Source organism: Camelus bactrianus, chromosome 7 (genome assembly GCF_048773025.1).
Source record: "Camelus bactrianus isolate YW-2024 breed Bactrian camel chromosome 7, ASM4877302v1, whole genome shotgun sequence".
Lineage (NCBI taxonomy): Eukaryota > Metazoa > Chordata > Mammalia > Artiodactyla > Camelidae > Camelus > Camelus bactrianus.
Genome location: NC_133545.1, coordinates 13,008,428 through 13,034,258, shown reverse-complemented (window position 1 = coordinate 13,034,258; position 25,831 = coordinate 13,008,428). Strand labels below are relative to the sequence as shown.

Here is a 25,831-nt window from a genome sequence, read left to right as displayed (position 1 = left end):
GGGGAGCTCTCTGCAGCTCCAGTGTCCCAGCTGGGGGCTCTCTGCCGAGATGCAGAGACATAGTGACAGATGCTGCAGGATGCAGATACCCGAGTCTCAAAAAAGGGACTGCACATGTGCCAGGGGAAAACAGCTGGAATAAAATGAATAGGGCAAGGAGGTTTATGTTAAAGAAACCATTTTAGTCAGTTTCTGTGTTGAGTGACCTGTGAATACCAACTCGCAGAAGAGTGGGACTCGAATCTCCAGGGGGCGAAGTCAGAGGACACACGCACGGACACGGGACATGTGGAATCGAGTGCTACTGTCCGCCTGTCTCTCAGTGTTGCTCTTGATGCCAAACATTTCTGTCCTGAAGCTTTGTCTAGATCAAGAGGAAGTAATCCACAGTGAATACCAAGGAGGCCTTTGGCACAAGGAATCCAGACATCTGCCCAAACCTGTATTGTCCTCCGCAGACTCCTCAGCTCTAAAGCTGTCCACGTTTGAGGAAGCTGCCCACGTTTGAGGAAGCTGCCCAGAGTAGAGTGTTTAAGAGAAGACCCAGAACTGGAAAGACGTACACAGGACGTCAGAAGGCAGGTCTATCCCTCGTGCTGCTCAGCAGCAAGAATTCAGATTTACTGGCACTGAGCATCTTTGGGAAACACGAAAGCCCACTATGGTCTCAATTGGGTACCCCAGGGCCGCAAGTGTGAAATGGGTGAACTGGTCATTCTTGGGGCGGAGGATGCTAACAATTAATGGAGCACACATCACATGGATCAGACCCTTGATGTCACTGGGCGGGATCAGGTCTATTACAGATCTCAGGGTGACGAGATCAGAGTCAAACAGGAGATACCTGAGGCTGGCGCCGGCAAAACAGACTGCTAATTAATTGTTGATGGAGAGAAATGTGAAGAGTGAAGGCAAACGAAACCTGGGGACAGGAGATCGGGGAGCACACTCAAGTTGAGAGGGGCCTCCCCCATCCAGGCAACAGCCCCCCTCGAGTAAGGGAGAGCTGCCTCACTGGCAGGGAGGCAGCAGGTCCTAACAGAGACCCCAAATCCAACTGCATATTGGCACCCAGTGGCTCTCCCATCCCACCCCCTGAATCATACCCCTGTGGGAAATGCCCAGGAATTCGTATTCTTAACAAGCTACCCAGGAAAGCAGGAGCCTGCCCTGGTGGACAGAGGTGACCTGCATTTGGGAATCAGGGTCTTGTGCTCAAGTCGAACTCGGTTAGACTCAAAGAATCTCCAAAGCCTGGGAGATGGAGGGAGGGGTTTGGGGGACCCACTGTAGGGTGAAGGATGGAAAGCTGCAAATGCTGGCTGTCAGCAGAACTTCAGTCTCTCTCCATCCATCAGCCACCGTGCCACTGCATTGGCCTCCAGCTCCTCCGTGCCCCGCAGCAGATTGTAAGCTGCGCCTGCTGCCGGGGCCCCGCTGTGGATGTCATCTCTCTGCTCTGATTTCAACTCTCTGGGCACTTTGTGGTAATTAGGGAGAAACTCTGAGTGCAGGGTATCCATAGTGTGAGTCTCCAAGTGAAGAGGCTGGAGAGCTTTAGATGAAATGGGTGTGACAGAGCCAGGCCACCAGCATCAGGAGACAGGGTCTGGGTCAGAGCTTGTCAACCACCAGAGCAGGGGACCCCTGAATCAGGGAGTGGGTCCTGAAAGGGATCAAGAGATTAAAGCAGTAATGCAGAGAGGAATAAAGTGACCATGGAGTGGACAGGGCAAGTGCTGAAGGTCAAGTTCCTGAGATGTATTTTGGAGCTGGGAGGAACACTATGGAGCTGTCTGCTCAGGTCTTGCCTCACTGCTCTCAAAGATCTGCTGCCCGGGAACAGCCCTGGGTTCACGGGGTGGCCCCCTGGGAGGCCCTGTCTGCACGAGGCGGGTGGGAGACTGCTTCCTATCATGGGTGCGCCCTGGGGCCAGACCCTTGGGAGGTCCCTCTGCATGGTGTGGTGGGGTTAGTTAGCCTCTCTGTGCTTCCGTTTTCTTATCTGGAAAACTGGGAAAATAATAACTTACTTCATGGAGGGTCATAGTGAGGGTTACATGAGCTAATGTACGTGCAATGCTTAGTGTCCGGCAGGTGTCCAGCTGTTAAAGGTATGAGCTGTGTGCACTATGGCTGATGTCTTTATTTTTGAGCCATGTCCCCTGGTTAAAGCTGATGCTCAAGGAACAACTGTCTGCCCCAAGCTGGGACAGAAATGGGAAACTGGGAGCCTGGGGGTCGCTGGATCAGGGTATCCAGAGAGCAGGCATCAGGCCACCAGTGGCTCAGATCAGGGAGCTCTGGCTCCTGCCCTGCCTGGGACTTAGCCATGCATCCTTCCAGTACATTCCTTATTGGTCCTAAGGTGGTGCAGAGGACCTTCTGTTGCCTTCTGAAAGGGCCTTAACTAAGCCAAGGGACCTGAGAAGGTTGTGGGAATTCCTCAAGGATCCTTCCTGCGCTGAAAGCCACTGAGAGAAGATGGACCGTCACCTGCACAGCTTTCGTCCTGACTTGAGCAGCTCAGGGGACCCGAGGACCCCAGCTGAGGGGGCACCTTGGCTGGGGTGGGCCAATCTGGGCCCCAGGAAGCCAAGGGAGGATGCTTTCCAGATTCTTCTGAGCCTGGAAGGCTGTGCACTAACGGAGGTGTCAGCGTAGAGAAACACCACAGTCTGGGGACGGACGGACAGACACCCGAATGAAGTTCTTTTAGCCTCTCACCTGACGCTAGAAAGACTGTGCAGCCTGTCCTCACAGGGGAAAATAAATCTTCCTGTACGTGGGGAAATTATACCATGGCGCTCCCCAGTGACAGAGGCACTAGGGGTATTAGAACCCATGGCCTTACTGAGAAAAACCTTCCTTTTTTGTTGTTGTTGAGAAGTATTCCTGAGGGATTCTCAGCCCTGCAGGTAATTAATTCTCTGACTTTGGTTGTAAGAGTCTTTGTGGAAATGTGGTTGCTGAGCGCTGAGAGTCGCCACCCGCATGGCCGATGCTGTAAACGGCACCGGAACTTGGAAGGCGTGACAGGAGCAGAAAACGGGGAGGATGACTGCTCTAAGGAGTCCCGCCTCCGAGGTGAGCGGTTCTGTTTGCCTACAGGTTCTTGGGTCCTAGAGAGTGTTCCTTCCTGCCAGGGTTTCCTTGAAAACCTGTGCCTGGGTGGAGAAAGAGGGTTCCAGAGGGAGGGTCCTCCGGCCCCGCACTCTGCAGGCTGGCCGATGGCCCTGGGCGGGAAAGCCCCTGAAGGCTCCATCCTGAACGCCACCCTTCATCCCAGGTCACCGGTGGGGGCAGCACCTGAATCGCCCAGGCCTGGCGTGCCTTACAGGGGGCAACCACCCCAAGAAGTTTCCATGGTCTCCAGCAGCCCCCTCTGGGGACACAGACAGGAGGTCTCAGGAACGATGGCTTCTCACCTTGAAACAAAACCTCCCCGGTGGTTTGTATCCCTGTGCTTCTGAACAGAGCTATAGAGGAGGTGCTGGCTGGCCTGGGTGGGCTGGGGACAATTTGTGGCAAAAATGCAGAAGATTTCTTTGGGTTTATTCTCAAATTCTTCCCCTGATGAGCAGGAGCGAGGGAGACACTGAACAGCTACTGCAAAATCTGGGTGAGCTGCTAAGTTTACGTAGAAGGTTAAGTGCTTAGCTTTTATTCTCGGGCCCAGTTTTCAGGACAAGCCTTCACAAGATGTAAGGAGTCCTTTTAATCAAGCAGTGAGGGAGGGAGAAGCACGCTCGCTACCACCTCTCCTCCCAACAGTGAGCTCTTGGGAGAGGCCGCCCTTGCTGACCAAGGCCCGGGGAAGGGCCTTGCCACACGGGGAGCCCCCGACCGCCAGGGCTCCCTGGAAGGGAGTGATGCTAGAAGTCAGTCAGGAACTCCCCAAACCGGGTGTCGTTCCAGACAGTGGAAAAGCAGCGGGGTGGCTTTGATTCTGTAGTTATCAACCTCGTCAGAGGCAGAGCCGTGGTGAAGACAGCAAGGTATTAATCACAGAGTTAAGAAATGAAAATGCTGCTTATACAACGTGACGCTGAGCAGAATCCTACCCTGGCTTTTTGGACCAGATACCCGAGTGAGGACCTACAACCTGGGGCTTACAGCGCTCACGTAACAAGACTGCGAGCAGCAGGTAACCAGAAAACTCGTCTCCAGGAGCTGTTCCTGCCCCGCCCCGGCCCCAGATTACCTGGCCCCAGGCTATCACACTCCACCAGCACCTCGCTGGCCTGGGTCTTCAGCGGGGGCACGATGATAGTCCGGGGGTTCCCAGTGCAGTGCGTCTCCAGGCTCCCCTTGGTGTCAAAGGTGGTGGCATTGTGCCCGGCGCGGTGCTGCACAGAGTAGGGGCTGGTGTTGCTGGAGGAGTCGGAGTAGGGAGAGTCGTGGACCGTGACACAGCTGATGACGTTTTTTCTCTGCTTGGAGACAGTGCTGAAAATGTAAAGGGAGAAACCAGGACAGTGAGGGGCTGTGAAGTGAGACACCAAACCAGCAGTTCAGGACCAGCTGGGAAAAGCCTCTCTGCGCTCCGGGGCAGGGGGCAGGCAGAGCAGGAGAGAAGGGAGGAATGTGACTTCTCTCCAGAATCCTGATGGGGAGGCTGGCACACAAGTGTCAACTGTCTAACCAGTGGGGGTGGGGCATGTGAGGACATGAGAAAGGGGCTGGAGCGGGGCCCACAGGAGCTTCTGGAAATTGGGGCAAAAAGATTCCAGGCGGGCCTGAGCTTTCCCGTGCAGCCGGGCTCAGCAGAACTGCAGGGGAGGCACCTGTAGCCCAGAGCTGCATGGCAGCGCCCTCTGAGCCACCGGAAGGAGACAGAAAAGCAAACAGAGAACCCAACCAGACCCAGGCAACCTGCGGCCCTGGTGTGGGAGAAAAAAACTGCTGGGAAGGGAGCAGCCTAAGTGTATCAGGCTCAGGGCCTGGGAGATGCAGCTGGTTTAGGCAGGAGGGAGTAGGATCTTAGAGGAAGCAGGATGCAGCGGGAGGGAAGAAAGCGAGGTTCTGAAGAGGCTGGTCCCACAGCCCACAGCTGGGGCTCACTGAGAAAAAGCAATGGGAGCTGGGCCAGACACCTTGGCCATCTCTTTGCGGTGAGGGCGGTAGGTGGGATGACTGGCCACCCAAGACCACTGAGTCCCCTTCTTAAGTGGGGCCCAGCCTCCTGCTCCTGCAGCTCCCCCACTGCCTGGCCGAGGATGGGGCAGGGGGCCTGCACCGTCAGAAGATGCCTGTGAGGGCGTGGCTCCCGATCCCTGGTCTTCATCCTCTAGCTGAAACTTCCTACACTGACATGGAGGAACTGGCTTTGGCTGGCTCTCGGCCAGCGCATTTTTTTCCTGAGATATTTGTGTGGTTACTTGGGGAACCAATTCTGTCTGCCTCCAAGCCCAGTGAGAGGCTGGTGGGATGATGGATATGGAATTTGTTGCTTATTGTGCAGGTTTCAAAAAAGGGTTTTCATCTATTTCTGTATGTTGATCACCTATTTTTAAGAAATATCGATTGCTTAGGTAAGATGGTCAGTTGCCAACTCATTTGCTAAGAGAAGAAGCTGATATTTATAGAGAGCCTGGTGGAGCCACAACACTGCCCCCTGCAGGTGTCTTGCCCAAGGTCACACAGCCAGTCACGGGCCAGATTCCAAGATCGATTCCTAGGCGGCTAAGGGCAGCAGAGAAGTGGATGAACTCGATCCCCTGGCGGTGGAAGGGCTGCTAGCCTATCAAAGGGCTGAGGAGCTGGGAGTGAGCCCGCAGGAGGTCTGAGCGCCCTGAGGCCTGTGCTACTGACACCTGGGCAGGATAATTCTTCCAGGGTGGCACAGTCCGTCTTCCCTGGTTCAGGGAAGAAGGGTCCCTCGCTAACTGGGTCTGTGGGTAGGGACACAGGCCCGGCAGAGAGATGTCTAACTTCAGCATGTGCTGATGGTGTGGCCTTGGGGAGCTATTCAGCCTCTGAGAGATTCAGTCTCATCAGTAAAATGTGGGTAATAATAGTACCTACATCACAGGCTTGTTTTGAGAAGTAAGTGAGAAAATACACGGAAAGTGCTTTGAATGGTGAACAACACATAAACATTCTATAAAATTTAGTTTCTATAATTACTATTATTATTATTAGTTGTGTTACCTCATCTGACACGTAAAAACAGGTTTGCCAAAAACATATTTAGGCAAGATGAATTCTATGAAGGTATGGAGTTGCTGGAAAAGTTTTTAGTCTACGAAAAAAACAGACGATTGATATGAAAGAAGTCAGCACGCTTCAGTCAGATATCCTGGAGATCCATGCGACAGGGAATTTCTGTACAAAGAAATTTAATCCACGTCTCCACCCTTGAAGGAGATTAAAATCTCAGTGGGGGACTGTGTAAAAACATGACAAGTTAAACAGTGAAAGCTTTAAAATGATCAGTTAAAGAGAAGGGATGTCACAAAGCCTTCCATGATGAACTGTCAAATGAGCTGTGCTGAGGATAATTGATAAGAACTCAAAAGAAGGTGAGGAATGAATTGCCTGCACATACTTATAGCTCTTCATGCTGACTTTGATAAAACAGATATGTCTTAATTAATCAAGAACTACACTTCCTCCTTATGACAGTTTAAATGTAAAAGGCCCATATGCTTGTTCCTCAAAGACAGTTGGAGGTAAACACAGTTACCATATGACCCAGCAATTCCACTCTAGGTATATACAAGAAGGAATTGAAAGCAGAAACTCAGACACTTGAATACAAACGTTCATTGCAGCATTATTTACAATAGCCAACAGGTGGGAATAACCTGTGTCCATTAACAGATGAATGGATAAACAAAATATGATATATCCACACAATGGAATATTATTCAGCCGTAAAAATGAATAAGGTTCTGATATATGCTACAATATGGATGAACCTTGAAAACATCATGCTAAGTGAAATAAGCCAGACACGAAAGACAGGTCCTGTGTTAACTCCACTTACATGAGGTACCCAGAATAGGCAAGTTCAGAGATAGAAAGTAGATTAGAGGTTACCAGAGGCTGGGGGGAGAGGGGGGTTGGGGTTACTACTTAATGGGTACAGAGTTTCTGTTTGAAGTGACGGAAAAGTTTTGGAAATAGTGGTGACGGTTACACACACTGTGAATATATTTAGTGTCACTCAACTGTACACTTAAAGATGGTTAAAATGGCAAATTTTATTATATATACTGTACCACAATTTAAACAATTAATGGAATATGCCAAAAATCATTTAACTATACACTTTAAATGTGTGTATTGTATGATATGCAACTTATATCTCAACTTTTTAGAAGTCCATATTCTTATTCAGAAACAAGAAAGCAAATGGGATGAGCAGGGGGTGGGGGTGGGGCAGCACTGAGATCTGGCACAAGAACTAGAAAGTGGGGCGCCAGGGAGAGGTCCTCATGCCTGGGAAGCAGGGACACGGACTCCGAGGGCAGCAGGAGCTGTGGGAAACTGTGGAATTAGGAGGAGGGAGCATTGGAGGAAGGAGGGCCACCTTCAAGAAGCACAGACCAGCGAACCCTGCAACTGTTTTCTGTGGTGGGAGGGGCTGGCCTGCATGTGAGGAGTCTGTCGGGTGATAAGATGTTATTAAAGGAACAACCCCTCCCCCACCCATTACAAAGCACTCCCAGGACCAGGATATGAGCTGGGAGGCCCTGAGCACGCAGCTGCCAGGGCCCTGTCCTTCATTCTTAACTTCGGTCACCGCCAGTTCTGCCTGATTGAATAACACGCACGCGCGCGCGCGCACACACACACACACACACACACACACGCTCAGTGACTCAGCTGGTCACTGCACAAAACGCAAATGTGTTCTGTTGCTGTGCATGGCCTGTGGGTGGTGGACTCCCCCCCATGAAGAACAGAGGCTGGCTCCCAGATGTGTCCTGGGAGCTGGTGTTCCAGTCCTGGCTCTGCTGTCCGTTTATTGGTGTGAACCTGGACAGTGGCCTGGATACTAGGGTGACCCTAGATGTCCCTCCAGCTCTAACCTGCTATGAAATCCGTTAGGGAGAGTGGCATTAAAGGATCCCTTAGAGGGATCTATTTAAAATAGGATTTGCTTTACTCCTAATTTGGAGAGAAAATAAATCCTTTCAGGAAGTATACATTACATGTACACCCAGACCCAGATGATTCCTGCTGACTATGTATCTTCCTTAGGTTCTGAGTAATTTAGAAAATGAGCAAATTAAACACACACACATACACACACAGACAGACACCCCTCACTAATTTTGGCCAAGCTGTAATAAAATGCCAATTGGACATATTTGGAATGCTTCACTCAAATTTGGAAATTGTGGAGAAGCTTCAGCTCAATAGGAGTAAGAATTTTCTCACAACTGAAATTATCTGAACATACAATGGGCCACTTCATAAATCAGTGAGCTTCCTGTCACTGGAGGATGGCTTTTTGGCAAGAGTCTTATAACAGCTGACAGCCTCGTCGAGACGGCCCCTGAGAATTTAGGGCCACCTCCTGATGGAAACCCAACAGGTAGTGAGGCTTTCCACCGAAGAGGCTGAGGAATTCTGCACGTCAGTATCTCGGTATCTATCAAGAAGCATGGGCTAAAACCTCTCTAAAGTCTTCCTGGGACTCACCTCTGTTTTCCGAGCTGGAAGTCCCTATGCCTCATGAACGCCTAGGTACAACAGAGCCGAGTGCTCATTCACCTACCTTTTTGGATTTACATGTGACAGGTTTGGAAAAGGTGAATTAATCTGATAGCTCTGTTTTTAATCTTTTCTATTGTTAGAAATCTCTGTGCTCTACCTGAGTGTACTGCGCAGATTACAGAACAAATGGGAAACTGTTAAATGAATCACTAAAAAAATAAGCACACATTTGACATCACTACTATGGATTCCTTAGGCTCCGACGTGTCAATTCTACTGGGATTCATCTCACTATAGCATCTAATTATTATTGATAGCTTATCAATCCATGATGAATTGGGTAATGGAAGTAAGAGAGACAGTGATAGGAATAGAATGAGAAATATCTGCTTAAAAGGCCTCGACAGAACATCACTTCTGAAAAAAGAACAAAGCTGCCAGGGTTCATGATTGCATTGTGTTGTCATGGCAATATATGATTGTCATCATTTTAAAATCATAGAAAGAAATAAGGAGCTAAGAAGTAAAGAAATCAGCCCCAATGGAGAAAATGCTGCCAGAGAATCAGACACAAATCTGTGACCCCTTCCCTGTAGGGCCCTATCTGGAATGTGTTTTTGATTCTGAGTTGCCAGTTTCAGTCAATTCCATCCTTCAAGACCAGAGTCAAAACTCATCTCCACCAATAATATATCCATGCCTTATTTCACTCCTCTGCTTCTATAATCAATGCTGTATGTGAAAAATAGTACTCTTCTATTTCTGTGACACTGATTGCTAAGTACAGGTAACACTTACTGGAGGCCCAACTCCTGTTCAAAGTGCTTCGCACGTTTTATCCCCTCTAATTCTCACAGCGAGACTACGAGGTGAAGAATATTACAACTTTCATTTTAGGAACAATGAACTTCAGATGCGGAGAGCTGAGGTCACTCAGTTGTTCAAGAGCACCCAGCTAGTTAGCGGCAGAGTCAGATTTGAACCAAGAGCTACCATCCTTCTTCTGTGACTCAGTGTGGTCTTAGCTTATTTATTTAAAATTTTTTTATTTTATTGTGGTGAGAATATGTAACATGAGATCTACCTTCTTAACAAAACTTTAGGTACACGAGACAGCGTTGGTGACTACAGATAAGACGCCGTACAGCAGGTCTCTAGAACTCCTTCATCTGAGCTCAAATACATGCCTATTAATTAGGGACTCCCAAGTTCCCCCTACCGCAGCCCGTGGCGACCAAGTTTCCATTCTTTGACTTTATCAATTGGACTATTTTAAATAGCTGATGGAAGAGGTTGTTTGCATACTGCATAATTTCCTTCTTTTTAAGGCTGAACAATATTCCACTGTATGTGCATGCCCCATTTTCTTTACCCATTCACCTGATGGACACTTAGGTTGTTTCCTCATCTTGGCTATTGTGAATAATGCTGCAATCAACTTGGGAGTGAGTTACCTCTTTGAGGTCCTGATTTCAATTCTTTTGGATAAATACTCAGAAGTGGACTGCTGGATTATATGATAGCTCTATTTTAAATTTTTTTTTTTTTGGAGGAACCTCAATATTGTTTTCCATATTGGCTGCACCAATTTATATTCTCACCGATAGTGGACAAGAACTGCAATTTCTCCACATCTTCCTCATCAACGCTGTTATCTTTTGTCTTTTTGATCACAGTCATCCTGACACATGGGAGGTGATTTCTCATTGTGGTTTTGATTTGTATTTCCCTGATTATTAGTGACATTAAACTTTTTTTTCCATGTAGCTATTGGCTACGTATGTCTTCTTTTAAGAAATGTCTGGAAAGGGAGGGTATAGCTAAGTGGTAGAGTGTTGTGCTTAACATGCACGAGGTCCTGGGTTCAACCCCCAGTACCTCCACTAAAATAAATAAATAAACAAACCTAATTACCCCCTCCCCCAAAAGTCTGTTCAAGTCCTTAGCCCATTCTAAAATTAGGTTATTAGTGTTGTTCTTTTTTTTAATGCTCATGGGTTGTCCAGAGCCTGTACTTCCTCTTAATCACTACGCCATGCTGTCCTGTTTACCACAGCCCCCTTCTGGTTCTGCCAGTCGGTGGCAGCGGTCTTTTCCAAGCATGGGACGTGGGGCTGTTCACATGGACAGCTGTCCCAGCTGATGGAGGTGACAGCTGCATGCTCGGCCACCTGCTCAGGCATGTGTACTGCCCACTGTGCTGTTCCCACACACACTCCACCCAACTAGAACTACAAGGCCAACGGCTTTTAACCAGCCCTTCATGTGAAGAGAGGGACTGGAAGCCGACACCACCAGACCAATGTGCTCCTTCCAATGTTCTTATGTGGCTCCCAGTTGAAAGTCATTGGTGAGAACCAAAAAGATCTACATTTTAAATTGGGTGATACATTCCATTCAAAGCATATATTCACACGTTTATATCTGTGTGTATGTCTCTCTCTTAATGTACACACACATACACGCAGGTCACCATTAAGGTCATTTTTTTACATGACTACCTTCTGTAGAAATTTGAAACAGGGCTGGAAGGCACCACAGGTGGTCCCAGCTCCTCATCCACCACACACAGCAGCAGGTGTTCGCTGTCCCTACGCCCTCCTCTGCACTCCAGCCCGCAAGCCTCTGCTCAACATGTTAGGTCCGTCCGCAGGGCTCCGCTCAGCCCCGTGCTTTCCAGCCCACTCCCGCCCCACTCTCTCTGCCGGGAGGAAGGCAGGGAGGACATCAGGAAGTCGCTAAGCATCAGCGAAGGCTCTGTAACGTGCTGAAGGGTTAGGATGGGCTGCTGGGGACAGCAGGTACAGTCTCTTCTTCCAAATGCAGCCTTTTCATAAAATGCAGCCCCTTAAACACTGAGGATTTTGAATGAAGCCCTGGAGAGAGGATGCGGTGGAGTCCTCTCAGCAACACGTCCTGAGAAGAGTTGTGTGACTGAAGTCGGTTCATCCGTGGGGTGCGTTGCAGCAACACCCCAAAGCATCACGCCCTCCAAGTGACACGGCCTGTTGGGCTCCTTCACTTCTTCCCTCGAGGCGGACTCTGATGCCACCAGCACAGCGCGATGCTGGCCTCAGCGGGTGTGTGCTCTTCCCCTCTGTTCAATGATGTTAATTTTTCCGGCCAAAGTCTTTTGAGCAGCAGTCCACCAGCTTCCTGACTGCGCCTTTTCTACAGTAATTTCTCTAGATTTTCAATTTACTATAAAGAAGAACTCTTGGGGTCAATTTTTCTACACACACATTTTCAAAGTGATGGCTGTCTAAAATACCAAGTGATGCTGATGACTCAATCGTCTGTGGAAGTTCACATCTTGGTAACATCAGCTGTGACACTCCGAGCAGCTGCTGGCACTTGCACGGTGACACAGAACAGAACAGGGCCCTGACGACCTCAGTCAAGTAAACCCTGTCTACCAGAATTAGTCAGATAACTGGATGAACAAACGAATGAATGAATAATGGAGACTGGACAAAATGATTTCTAGCTGATCAGATGACATGAGTCACTCTGGATGCACAGTTTAGAAGACCGTCTGATGTCACCCCATGGCCTCCAAAAGACTATTTCAGCACAAGGCAAGGCTGGCAGAAGGGTCTGGATAAAAAGACGTGCACCCATAAACTTTCTCCAAGGAATTTCAAGGGAGAAAAGATGGCTTATTCAGCATGTGTAGACAGTCAAATGCTCCTCTAATCAAAGTCATTTATATATATTTAAAATAAGGCTGGTCCTACTACTTAATCCTGGGGGACCCAGAAAAATATCGTTTCGTTTTCTATCTTTAGGCCAACTCTAGCCATAACCACAGAGCATCCTAGTCCAGCATCTTTCTTGGCCTCCTCACTTTTTCAAATCTTATCACAGGATGAGAAGAGCTGACCGCTGCCCTTCCTGCTGCTGGAGCCCCAGCACCCTGACCAATGCCTGCTCCCGGTCAGGGTTCCGGGAACACACTCTGGACTCCCCGCTGCTCTGGCCGGCTGCCCTGCACACATTGGGTGTCACCATGAGTGTGGGGATGGTGGTGGTCAGAGGCAGAGGGTGGAATTTATATTTGTTAAACGAATGACTGAAGAGAAATCAATTGTTTTTGCCAATAATTAAGATGGCCATTTCCTCAGTGTCATGGAACCTGAATCCCAATTTCTGCTACTTAGAACCTTTGTCAAATTTGGGTGAGTAACTTACCTTTCTTGGCCTCAGTTTACTCATCTATCAAACGGGACTAGAACTACAGGCCCCATACACCCCATCAAATGGAGCCCAAGATAGTGCAGGTGAAAATGCCTGGGGAAAGTTCATTATGATTCCCTTCCTCTTTAAGTTACTGGCTTCCAGCCTGCCTGTCATGCTCCGGAGTCCTCCTTACAAGGAGGAGCTGCTGACCGTCCATCTGCTCTGGCAAGGAACAGTGCCGCATATTGGGGGTCAGGAATAATAATTTGGCCTTGGCATTTCTCTGAAACTTCTAAGCAATGTTTCCTGGTCCTGGAGCTCTAGTAATGCTTAATTAGGCCTAAAAATGTGGGCTTACCATTATTTGTCTCACGTCAGCTCTAAAAGACACTGGTGGTGGAGGCGCTGCCAGTGACCGCACGCTCACTGTGCCTGTGAGCATGGTCGGCCCCGACTCTCCAGCTGCTGTGCTGAGGCCGAGTGCCATCAGGGGACGTTATCAGTGTTTCAGGCAGTGGTGCAGGGCTAGCGCTGGGGGTGAGCCACAGATCGGAAAGGAGGTCAGGAACACAGAAGGTCAGAATCAACTTGCTCACAGTGCGGGAAGAGCATCAGGTCTGGGAACAAGAACGATCAGGGACAAGGAGGGAAGTCTCCAGGGTTCAGACCGGAGCACTGATGGCTCGGGAAGCTTCCAGCAGGAGGGTGGCCGGGCGCCTCCACTGTGGGCTGCACTCAGGGGTGCATCCTTGTTTTCCTGGGACTGAAGCTTTCCTGTGAGCTCCTCGGCATCTCTTAGCAAAGCTGACCACACCCATAGAAGGAGAGACGCTCAAATCCCCCTTTCCGCTCTGCAATCCCTGTCTTCCTTGCCTCTCACTTCCTCTGTGATCAGCCGCGCCCCCTGCTCCTGACCCTATCTGCCCACCTCTGAGGCTCGGCCCCACCACCTCAGCAGTCTCTCTATCTCTACCCATTGTCCACACCCAGAGGGAACTCTGCCCTTAAAAAGCCCCCTCTCCCTTGCTATTTCCTACAGCTTGTTTTCCCTTGGAGTCCCCACAGGACTCTGCCAGTTTTTAGGGGACTGATGTTCTGTTTTGTGTTGTAATGATTTGTATGTGACTTATTTTGCTTATTACCCTGCACACCTCCTGAGGACACAGACTGTCGGCTTTATTTATGTAGGACCTGCAGTTCTGAGCATAGTATATTACCAATGGGGCCAATAAATATTTACTGCGTTAAATTTTATGATAATTCTGATTTCTAAGAACGAGTAATCACGTTGCTCCCTCTGCCCCGCCTTTTTTCTCCTTACAAAATGTAGTCACGATAATGTGATCACATTACACAGTGGTTTCTCTATAAATAAATAAATAAAACTGGTTTCTGCTTTATCCTACTCAGACTCAGATACACTTTCCTGGCTTCTTAGGTCCTAAAACATTTTTTTCAGGCCCCAGTCATTTGACTTCTCCAGAAAACGCTATTATCACTTCCTGTGAGATTCCCATTGGAACCGTTGACAACTGACAGCCTCCTCGGTTACGCTCTGGCCTCAATTTGCAGCTTTCCCCAGGCAGCAGACCGTCTCTGGGAAGCTTCATCGTCGTGGGCAGGCGGGCAGGCAGGCCCTGCGTTTTCCATCTTATGAAGCTCTGGTCCTCGGGAGCCCACTGTCACTACTTGAGGCTGTTGCTCACACAGGCTCCTGCCCTGCCCTCCCCTAAGTCTTAGCTCACTTATGCCAAGGTCCTCACATGCTGCCAAGTACTTGAGTTCTGCTCTTCCTGGGCCCTGGGGCCGCCGGGGAAGCAGCCTGCGCACTGGCCCTGTGCTCTCAGCCCTGGTGGCGGCTCAGCTGCTGGGGAGATGGCTCTCTCCCTGCTTCTCCTCAGACCTGCTCTCTTCAGTTCTCTCCTGAGCACTTATGTTGAGATTCTGTGTCGATTCAAATGTCAAAAATGACAGTCCTGTCTAGTCAACCATCAGATTGTAAAATCACTTTTGCTTTCTTCCAGTTGTGGCAAACGGCTGTGGGAGGTTGTATGTCCTTATGTCCTGATGCTACAAATGTGTGGACCAGATGCTCCAGGCCAGGGGGTGGGCTGGGAGGAGCCTTTCTCTTTGTGAAGGGACGGGGAGGCATGAGGCACTGGAAGGGACAGGGTAGTGACTCCACTGGGAGGTGTGATCCAAAAGGAAACTGAGGCCAGTTCAGGACCCGATCTCCTGAGCCCGGTGGCTCCTCTGGCACCCGGCCCAAGGCCAGGACCAGAAGTGCTCCATTACATTCTTCTCTGAGACACACTCAAGACTGGGCTGAGCCATTAGAGAGAATACTGGAATAAGAAATAAACTAGCCCTATCACACACAAAAAAACAACCAAAACACTGAGTTCACTGTAACGGTGGGAAGGGGGTACCCCATGCAGAAGTAGCTGTAGTGAGAATGTTAATCAGTCTATCTGCACATCTTGCAATGATTTCAAGTGCAGGAATTTATTATCTAATCAAAAGGATATGTGATTATAATTACTGACACTGTATCCAATCAGGAATTAATAATTCAGGCCTAATTGTTAATGTTAAGCTTTGGATCCGGTCATGGGATGTGCGCTGACTGGCAGTGCAGGGCTTGGGGGTGGCAGGCCTCCCTTTCCGGGTCCTCAGTCCCAGAGAAGAGCCAGCAGGTTGGGGTGGTGAGACTTTGGGTCTACAGGGTCCTGAGGCCAGGGGATGCCAAAGACTAGGGGACCGACTGATCTGGAGGGGCAAGTTCCAGGGGACCATCAGACAGCCCAGGCCACAGCGCACCTGCTCTGGTGCCAGGGTTAACAGCCTCACACGTATAATAAACACTTCTTCCCCCTTCCCTAGGAAGCACACAGAGAGTAAAACAAGTTCTTACCACTTTGGAATAAATGTAATGCTCTCTGGGTGAAGAGCCAACTGGCAGTTAGAAAGATTGTGTTAATCAGACACAGGGAAATTTCTGATTAATTGGATAATTACTTCAAATTCTGAGAGAGCCAAGGCAATGTTAAAAAAAATATCTTGACCAACTGGGAATAAATTCAATAGCCCGAGGCAGAGATTTTTAAGCATATGGGGGTAGAAATACACTGGCACCGCGTGCCTGATTTTTATGGCCTCAAGTCTTCCAAGGGCCTGTAACTATTTGTTAAGACCAAAGTGACTCAAAATCACTGTGGCTTTCAACGATTATGGAATATCTGTTTGGCATTCCCTTGAAATCACTTTAGGACTCCAGGACACGGCAAAGCCAGAACTCAGGGGCCAGGAGAGAGGGGTGATCGCGCTTGATGATGGAAAGTGGTCCAGATCCACAGATACCGGTCTCTGTGTGAGCCGGAAACACACAGCGCACCCCTACTCTGCTCCTTCCTGGAGTCCGAAGGTGGCACAGCCTCACCTGGTGGGGGCGTGCTTCTGCTCCTCCTCCTCGTCCGTGTCGCTGCTGATGGTGATGACGCTGACCGTGGGGCTGGGGGTGTCGGGAATGACGATGGTCTGCCGCTGCCGCTCCCTGGTGGTGCTGGAGGCCCCGTCGCCCCAGCCGCACGTGACGGAGGAGCTGCAGGCCGGGCTGCTGTGCACCAGGGCGCAGCGCGGAGGCGTGTTCTCCTTGACGCGCTTGGACCGCTGAGGGGAGCTGACGGCCTGAGAGGAGGACACCTCGCAGGTGGAGACGTTTCTGGAACGACAAAGCCATGTGCACTCACAGAGAAGACTGGGCCCAGCAGCTCCTTCCAAGGAGCCCAACTGTCTAGAAACACCAGCTTTGCCATGTCTCCACACAAAAAAGAGGGGGGCCAGGGCACTCAGACTTGATGTGTGACTGCAAAAGTGGCCGCCCAGGGAGCTCTTTCCTTCTGTTATCTCTACGCAGATGGGGCGGGAGGGCAGCGGCCTGACCTTCTCTGGGCTCTGGTCTGGCTCCCTGGGCCTGCCCCCAGCAGGACTGAGGACTAGCCTGGGCTCCAAGGAGAGGGCAGAGGGCTGAGCCTGAGGATGGGCTGCTCTTGCGGGGGCAGATAGAACGCCTGGGACTTCAGGGGTGTCTGCTCCAGTGCAGTCCCCTGTCTTCAGGGTCAAGGCCCAACTTCCTGAATTCAATCTTGTCATCCTCCCAAATACACTTAGGTCTTGTTTTGGAGGGAAGTGGAAGAAGAGGTATTTGCACATAAAGCTTAAGTGTCCTTGCTAATGGCTGGTTTACCATTTATTAAACTAAAACACTCACTGCTTAAGAGCTCTTAGATCTAAACGTTTTAACGTTGGTGATCTTAAAGTTTAGCTTTCTCTCCTTCTTCCTCTGGGAAAGGGACATGCCCATAAAAGTACCCATGTGGGTACAATTTAAAAAAATTTTTTTCCCCTGGATTTTGACATATGAGCCTCACAGGAAGCTTACCAGTCTGTTTCAACAGAAAAGAGAAAATCAGGAAAAAATACAAGAGGAAAAGAGGTGCTTAAAAAGGGATAATTCAATCTTGATTTTGATTGACTGGAAATTCACATCAAATTAGCCAGTGTAGTTTTGGATAACTTTAGAGGAAAAAAACACCTTACCTTTTCCCCTCCCCATCAACCCTTGCTCACCTTAGTCATATCTACACAGTGAGACTAAAGCCAGCCTGTAGTGAAACTTAAGACTATGATATGTCCTTAGAGTTTCTAGCACCTTCTAGCTAAAAGGATGGCAGTCAGATGAAAATAATTCTGTAAAGGTGGATTTATTTAACTTTCTATTTAGTTGGTATCAAATATGTTGCTTGTTCCTTTTTGGGGGTTTGGAATAAGAAGTTTTACTGATAAGGTTCTTCCATTGAACTTACCATAGAACTATGTTTAATTGTCAAAATTTTGAGATTACGTTTTCATTACTGCAGCAGTTAAAATACCTCCACTTGGCACTGTTGAAGAAAAGTATGCCTGAAGGCACTACCTGACAGGGGAGAGCCTTCTGGTTTTTCCAACTGTTTTGCCTAAGGCATTGGTCTTAAAAATAGGCAAACACACAACTTTCACTATAGTCATACTCATTTGAAATGCACTGGCAGTAAGCCTTCTACTAAAGCCAGCTGGGTGGTGAGGAGGCAACAAAGAGGAACCTGCCAATAGGTTGGAGGCTAAGGGTTCTTCCTGTCCCTACTTGGCCAAGATGAGCCACAAGGAGGCTAAGCTCAGCCCCCTGGGCCAGACCAGGGTTCTGTGTGACCACCCACCAGGCTGAGCATGACAGCACATGACAGTGGCCTCTATTGTCACTCAGTGTAACAATGACATGGGTGCGCTGTCGTAGGGCCTCCAGACAAACTCTGGAAGGACACCACTGATTGACATGAATTTCCCTAAGTTGTCAGAAACACCCAAATAAGATTCTTGTTTAAGAAGGATGACAACTTAGGGAAGCCAGCTCTTGGACCAGTTTTCAAATGAAAAAGAATGAAAAAGGCAGGCCTAGTTTCTGGCATCTTGTTATCTGAGGAAGGAGAAAACCAAAATTCACTACACTATATGAAATACTAGACTTCTCTTGATGAATCTATTCCAAATAAGCAATTAGGTTCCTCCAACCCAGTGCCACTGGAGAGAGATGTAGGAACAATTCTGTAGCCACACAATCTCGATCTGGATTTTGTTTGTTTGGAAATCTCTTTTTTTGAAGTCAGGTTTATTAAGGTATAATTTATACACAGTGTTAAGTCACCCTTTTGAAATGTTTGATGAATTTCAACAAACATACAGTCATGTAACCCCCAGATCGAGAACTTGTTTATCACCTTGAAAAATTCCCTTATGCTCTTTCCTTGCTGATCTCCTCCTCTCCACCCTAAGCCCTGGCAGCTCCTGATCTGATCTGTCCCTACAGTTTTGCCTTTTCCAGAATACCATATAAATGGAATCATACAGCACATGGCCTTTTGTCAATCTTAATTTTCAAGAATTCATGGAGATGAAACTGTATTTAAAGAAAATGGGAAAGATTATTGTTCTGCTGGTTAGGGTCTGGGATTAACCAAAAGTATTGCTTATATCAAGCAGCTAAATTTCTGAACTTAGATTTCAAAGACAGCACATTTCTCTACTGGTTTTTGTTTTTTTTTTAAAGTTATGATTTTGAAAAAGCAACTTCAGAGGTCAGTCTGAGTGTTTAAGTCTAGAGAAGCGTAAGGGGACAGAACGGCTCAAGGCCCAGGCACTGAGCACTGTGATCCCAAGCCCCCACCCTTAGGGCGCTGGCGGTGCTGGCAGAGCGGGCATCCACTCACACAGACCTCAGAATGGGTGCCTCCTTCAAAGCCTGGTGCTGTCTGCAACCTGATGCTCCCTAATGCTAGGAGGTTTCTTCAACTTCCCATCCCCTGAGATTTCTCACCTCTGAAGCCACCTTGACCACCTACCTGGCAGAGGACTGGTGCTGCTTACTCTTCCGGGAGGAGGTGGTGCTGGTTGGTTGCTGCCGCATCACGTGGGCCACGCCCACATTTAAGGGCTGAGCTGCTGGAAGGGTCACATGACCAGTCAATAGCGCCGGCTGCTGCATGATGGGATTGTAATGGCTGCCGTGAGCATGCGTGTTCCTGAAAGGGACATGGGAAAACGGCCTCTTTATTGGTTTTATAGAAACAGAGCTTCTTTATAAGATAAAGTTCCCTCCCCAATTAAAAGCCAAATTAAACCCAAAAGGTGGTTGTCTCACTACCCGGGGAGTTGTTGAAGAGAGAAGCCTCCGCAGGTGGCTTCCTCAGGTGAGTTTCCCAGATGCAGTGATGCTTAAGCGCTGTTCTGAAGGAGTGGCAGGGACATGATTTGTTGGGGAGTGAGAAAGAGGGCATTTCAGGTGGGAGAATACCAAGAAGGCAGGCTCAGCTTATGTTCTGGGGAAGAGGAAATAAATACTCCCTCCAGCTTTTAAAGTCCCTGAACAGGTGATTGTGCTGTGCATTTTATTTTAGAATTTACGAAGTGCCTTCAGTGGGCTCTTCCACTCTGTGAGGTAGGCAGGATATCTTAATAATACCATTTTATAAGTAAGTATATTGTAGTTTATGTGAAAAACAAACTTTGAAGACTGAGAGTCATATGTTTCTAGCGTTAGGAAGTGTTAACATTTTTTAGAATTCTCTCGCAGGCCAGCAGAATGCTCAGGCATGTAGCAGCTGATCAGTGAATTACATGCTTCCTGAATGAACAATCAGATGAACTGAAGGTTGACTAGACATGTATAGAGTTGGGTATTAAATTAAAATTAATTAAGTCAGACGCACGTTGATAGAAATACTGGCAACCATTATCCTGAAAATGGGTTCTATGGGATCTGGGTTAGATGGCACTCAAAGGCTTGTTTTCCCACAGAAATACTACGAGTGGGGATTAATTAAGAGAATTACCCATGAAAGCTCATTCGCTACAGAATAAAATGAAAAGCTATAGGAGAATTTGTCTGAATTTTTTAAATGTTATGAAATTTATCTTTACAGCTTAGAGAAAAGGATGAATAGAGTAAAAAAAAGGAGGGGGAGACTTTTGTAGGGATTTTGATAGTCTTTTGGATATTTACATGGACTTTAGAAACTGATGTTATGGCTTCTTTGTTGCTATTTCTTCTACAGACATGGCATTCTTTTTCTTTTGATACAGGTCTAGCACTGGTACTTCTCTTTTGCATATTAGCCATGACTATGGATATCCTTTGGGCTACACATGAAATGGAGGAGAGACTGGAAAAAAAGTGTGCTGGCTTTAGGCATCTTTTGTGGTTACCAGGGAAGAGATGAGGAGAGATGAGGAAGAAGAAAAGAGGCATGAATGAGTGAGTACTGCTGGAATTAAATGAGCTATAAATGCTGAGAGAAAGAAGTACAGCATATCTGTGGTCTTTTAGGAGGAAAAGCGGTGAGAAAAAAACCCCAGCTGGTCAAACAGCTTTCCACTTGGTTGCTGTTCCTAATGAGCAGGAGACGGAAGGTGATCTTGCTGAGCACGACCAGTGCGAACTGGGGGAAGGGAAGGGAACAGATTTATTTACTGCCTGTCAGGTACCAGGTGCAAGAATGGTACACGTTAAATACGGTCCAGCTGCTTTGTCTTTCCTCTTAGTTTAACCCTCCCAGCAATCTATGAATGGCCACTGTCATCCCCACTGTACTGAAGAAGAACCAAGGTTCATACAGGTCAGGTATGTTGCCCCAGGTCAGGCAAGGACGGAACCCAGCTTCACCTGGTGTGAAGGTGCCTCCAATGGGTGGGGGTGGGTGGGGGAGGAGGGTGTGGCCGGTGGGAAGTGAGTGGGGCTGTGGGAAGCAGCCTGTGTTCCTCTTTTCTTTTTACTGGTCAGAAAATGAAATGGCAGAGCAGAGGACGCTGCAGTTGAGACTTGACTGGGGGCCTTTCTCTCCCCCTCTACCTTTTTTGGAGAGCTCTTCATTCCTAACAGCCTTTTGGGTCAAAAAAGGGGCCGTAGGGAGGCTCCGTGGTTGGTCTAGATACTGTGAGAGGTGAGGGCTGTGACCTGCCCCAGTGTTTGGGCTGAAAGAGAAACAGCCCCGAGAGGCGTGGGAAGTTGGGGACAACTTGGGGGGCTGCCATTTGGCTCTTGCACTGGTGAAACGGGGCACTGTGGTGGTATTCGGATGGGGTGGGTGGGAGCTACAAGGAAAAGGGGAAAGTGGCCATAAAAACAACAGAGCAGCGTGCTGGTGAGGAAGCTGGTGAGTGGGACGGGGTGGGGGTTCTGGAAACAGATGTGGAGCAGGGGTGGTGTGCTGGTGGCTGTCAACCGGATGCCTCTGAGGTCTGTGAAAGGTAGCCTTTGCTCTCCGAGAACTGACTGTCAACTGAAGAGACACACTCAACAAACATCCCAGAGTTTACTATTCCAAGTAAACCCCTTTCTGTCAGGCCTTCCCCTGGGAGGTCGGACATGACTCCAGTGTGCCTGTGTCTCCAAACACCTTGAGAACACTTTCTAGAATTGCTTAGGGACCTCAGGGACGCTCTTCTGCATCCTTTCACTGCTGACTTTCTGGGAGTGGAATTTAATTCTGAGAAATAACCAAAAATCATCCCGAGCCAAGTCTGGTGAATTAACTGATCAAATAATGTGACTGAATTTTTGGTGGAAAATGACAACTGACCATAGAGTAATAAAGCTGATTTTCTTATGTCCTAGTGCATTTATTTAAAAATCACCTCTGATGACACTGTAGTCTTAGTCCACATAATACTCTTTGTAATTGAAAAAGCCCCCTGCAAAGCTGGGGACTCAGGTACCGGCCAGCGGGGCAGCTCTCTGGGTCGGCAGTGGACACATCTCCCATCCCAGACACGCCAGTTGCCTCACTTACCTCCAGTCAGCCAGCTGCTGGGTGCCTGCCATGGTCTCGGGAATCACAGTTGCGTGCTGCACCGACGTGTGGGTGGCCACTCCAGTCAGCTGCTGCCACGCCGGGGGGAGCAGGATCTGCTGGGTCCCACTTGGCCAGGCCTGCTGTAGAACAGAGGACATTTGCTCTCATCATGTCTGTTCATCATCTAATCAACCTGCACGAGTCAAGCACTCATTCTGTGCCCAGGGTTGTGCTAGATCCTGTGCTAGGTGAGAAAGCGGAGACCTGCCCTTTGACCTCAAAAACCAGGGGAGATAAAACTGACATGTGAAGTAAACAGAAGGTAATACGTACGTGGGCAGAGAACTGTATGGAAGGGATTCATTCACACTGAAGCATGATTTATTTATAAATACACTCTAATGAATAATGCTCAAAGTTTCCAAAAGTTCATTTACTGACTTATTCTGTCACACAATTTTGTGCAAGAGATTGAGGCAGTTGAATTGGGCTGTACAAGGGCAACTCCTTGCCCTCAAGAACTTTCCTGTCTAGCATCCCTTATTCAATTTTTTACCTTTTGTTTATCAGTTAGAATCTAGAGGTCCAACCTGTGTTATCTTCTGAATCTAAATAAACATAATTCTGAGACTACCAAATATCTGATACTTGCCTGTATCTGAGGGGAAGCGAGTGTGAAGTCAAATTCTTAGCTGGGAACTTAAGCTTAGTTGGGAATTACCTCGACCCCTCAAAGCAAAAACCAGACACTTAGGAAGTCACAGCTGGATTCTTCATAAATACTAAGCTTTTTCTAAGAAGTCTAGAAAAATCTTTCCAGATTCCTCCTTGAGTAGACACACAGACTTACAGGTATGCACGCCTGCAGGCACGTGTTGCGTTCTCAGCTCTGTGCCTTCAGTCACCACTCTGCTTGCCTTTGATTATTAAATGATTCACACTGAACACAGTTGTCCAAAGTTGGACACTTAAAGGGACCCCACTAAGACAAGATACCTCTTGGGCAGGTCAAGGATTTAAAGGTTTGGGATCTTAGTTACTGCTCTCTTTCCATCAGGCTGGATATGATTAACACTGGGTAATTTATGTAACATGGTGCTCCACCAACTGTGCACGTGTTTAATATACGTGTTTTGAATCATATGTACAAACAAGCACTTCTGGAAATGGGTAACGAATTTGAGTCAAGGCTTAATAAACAACGATATGTATAAACATGAGCGAGCCACATGTAGATCTGAGTGGACGGCGCACATGGTCCATCCTTCCCATGTTGCAGATGAGGCCCAGTGAGATCTCATACTTTTTGGATACTGCCTGTTTGCTTATTGATCTTTCTTGATATAGGCAGAAAGCTCAGGGACCACAGGTTATACAGTAAGTGCTTACTAAATGTTCGTTGGTAAAATGAAAGAGGCAGTTCTACCAAGGCAATTAACTCTACTTAACTGTATTTAAGGTTTGCTGAATTCAACAGTAAGCAGAAAAATAATCGATTAAAACAGTTATGAGCCCAAAAGTTTAAATGAATAACAATTTCATTGGCAGTAAGATTTTTACTGATTTTGTCTGGAACTTATTTCAGATCTCATGAAAAGCATGTGTTTTGACTAAAGTCATTTAAAAACAATAAATCTTGACATGACGCTAAAGACATTGTTTTTCTCCTATTTCCCTAAAACAGATATTAACATTTTACCTCAGACAGGCGGGGTCAGAGGGTATGTTTGGACCTCTATCATTGATTTATATGTTTAACTCATTTGAGACAACACTTCATCAGATACTTCTATAGATTATTACTACTTTATAATTTATAAGATTAGAGCTAATATTTCTGGATGCATATTGTGTGCCAAGCATAGAGCTAAGACCACAAACAGACTTTCTGACTTCATCTTAACATCAATCCTGTGAAGCAGAGACTATTTCCCCCTCCCATTTCTCAAAGGAACAAACTGAAACACAGAGAAGTTAAATGACTTCAGAAATATGGTAAATTAAACATATACATTTACTGCTTGCTCTCTTTAAGCCCAGCTAAAATGACAGTGAAGGAATGAAAAAATATACAGATCCATTAGGACAAAAAGAGAGAACAGGGAGTGACAACAACAGTTAACCCAATTTTAGAAGCTGGAAAACAGAAGGGCAATTACTGAGTTAGCAGAATGAAGGAATCTGAGGTCAAGTCTGCATGTTAAACAGTGAGAGTCCTTCACCCCCTTGTTCCCAGATTCCTGGTATGCAGGATTATACTCTCCCCACCTCTGCCCCTCCATCTCAGAGCAGGAGCCTGGAGGATTCTCTCTAGAGAAACCAACAATTCCAAGAGAAAAAGCTACAGACACGTTTGAGGAGAGGGGATTTGCCTGTGAAAATGCTGAGCTCACTCCTTATCAGCCTACAGAGAAGCCCGCATTCAACAATCCTGTCCCCCACTCTGAAGCTTTCCAATTAGTTTTTCAGTGCTTCAGTCTAAATATGAATAAACAGCCAAGGATCGCCAGATTTTAAAGGAAGCATCTAACACGAAAGAGACTAAAACAAATGAAACTCAGAGGAAACAACAACAGTGTAGGAATCAGAAGAAAATTTTCCAAAAATTTGTAATTAATGTCAGAGAGTTAAAATATATATCTATATCCATGAAACAAGGTCATATGTAAGACTGTATGTCTATATTCAGCGAACAAGAAAGAACTCTTGGAAACGAGAACTATGACAACAGAAATTAACAATTACATAAAGTTGAGAAAATCTTAGAATGTAGCAAAGAATAAATAGAGAGAGGATGGGGGAGGGGGAAGATATGAAAATCAGTAGATCAATTCAGAAGTACCAGCACCCAATTAATAAGAATTCCACAGAGAAGGAGCACAGAAAATGGAGGTGGAAGAAATTCACAAAGGAAAAAAACAAAAGAAAAAATTTCAGATAAAAAGGGCAAATTGGATGTCCAGGACAATGCATTCTAAAAGACAAGAAAGCAGGTAGTCGTGAACTCTCAGACCACCGTGGACAAGGAGAGTCTAAAAAGCTTTCAGAAAGAAAGAAAAATAACAGCCCCTGAACTTTGCAAGATGCTCAAACACATCAACACATCAAACACACATACCTTTTAGAGCTCTGGAAGAGTTTGGGGCTGCATCATAAGAGATACAGAGGAAACTAACCCAATGGAAAAATTAGACAACCATTAATTTCAAGAAAAACAAGTTGTGCAGGAAAGGAAATAGAATCATAGTATATTATGAGGCTCAGCTGGGAATCCTATGATACAATATTGATGATAATAATTATGTAAACAGTACAAAGTGGTTGAATCAAGGGAGGGAAGGGAGAAAGGAAGAGTAAGGAAGAGAGAGGAACAGAGTGAGTACGTGAGTGTGCTTGTGTGCTTTGGGGATGGAGGCATTAGAGGGCTAAGCCTTCATCCTTCACAGCAGGAAGTCAACTGATACCTAACATGGTCAGCAACAAGCAGTTTAAGCATGTTCTTTAGAAACATGAAGTTAAATAACAAAATGAAACAGGTAAAAACTACTGTTTTGGGGGAGTAGAAATTGGGAGTGGGACAGAGCAGGAGACTACTGTTT

At 47.3% G+C, this 25,831-nt stretch overlaps 1 protein-coding gene across 11 annotated transcripts in view; it reads right to left on the bottom strand.

Annotated features, from left to right (window-relative positions):
* HIPK2 (homeodomain interacting protein kinase 2) overlaps window positions 1-25,831 on the bottom strand; it is a 182,937-nt gene that overhangs the window by 14,814 nt on the left and 142,292 nt on the right. For 3 of the 11 annotated variants that reach the window (XM_074366932.1, XM_074366930.1, XM_045510986.2), the window contains exons 10-14: window positions 22,230-22,372; window positions 19,284-19,463; window positions 16,289-16,570; window positions 4,205-4,449; window positions 221-364 (exon numbers count right to left, since the gene is read on the bottom strand). In XM_074366932.1, the coding sequence (XP_074223033.1) occupies window positions 221-364; window positions 4,205-4,449; window positions 16,289-16,570; window positions 19,284-19,463; window positions 22,230-22,372 (994 nt within the window). Of the gene's footprint in view, window positions 1-206; window positions 365-4,204; window positions 4,450-12,274; window positions 13,381-16,288; window positions 16,571-19,283; window positions 19,464-22,229; window positions 22,373-25,831 lie in introns of those variants that run through there. The other 8 variants (XR_012508058.1, XR_012508057.1, XM_074366931.1 and 5 more) reach the window with 5 other exon arrangements.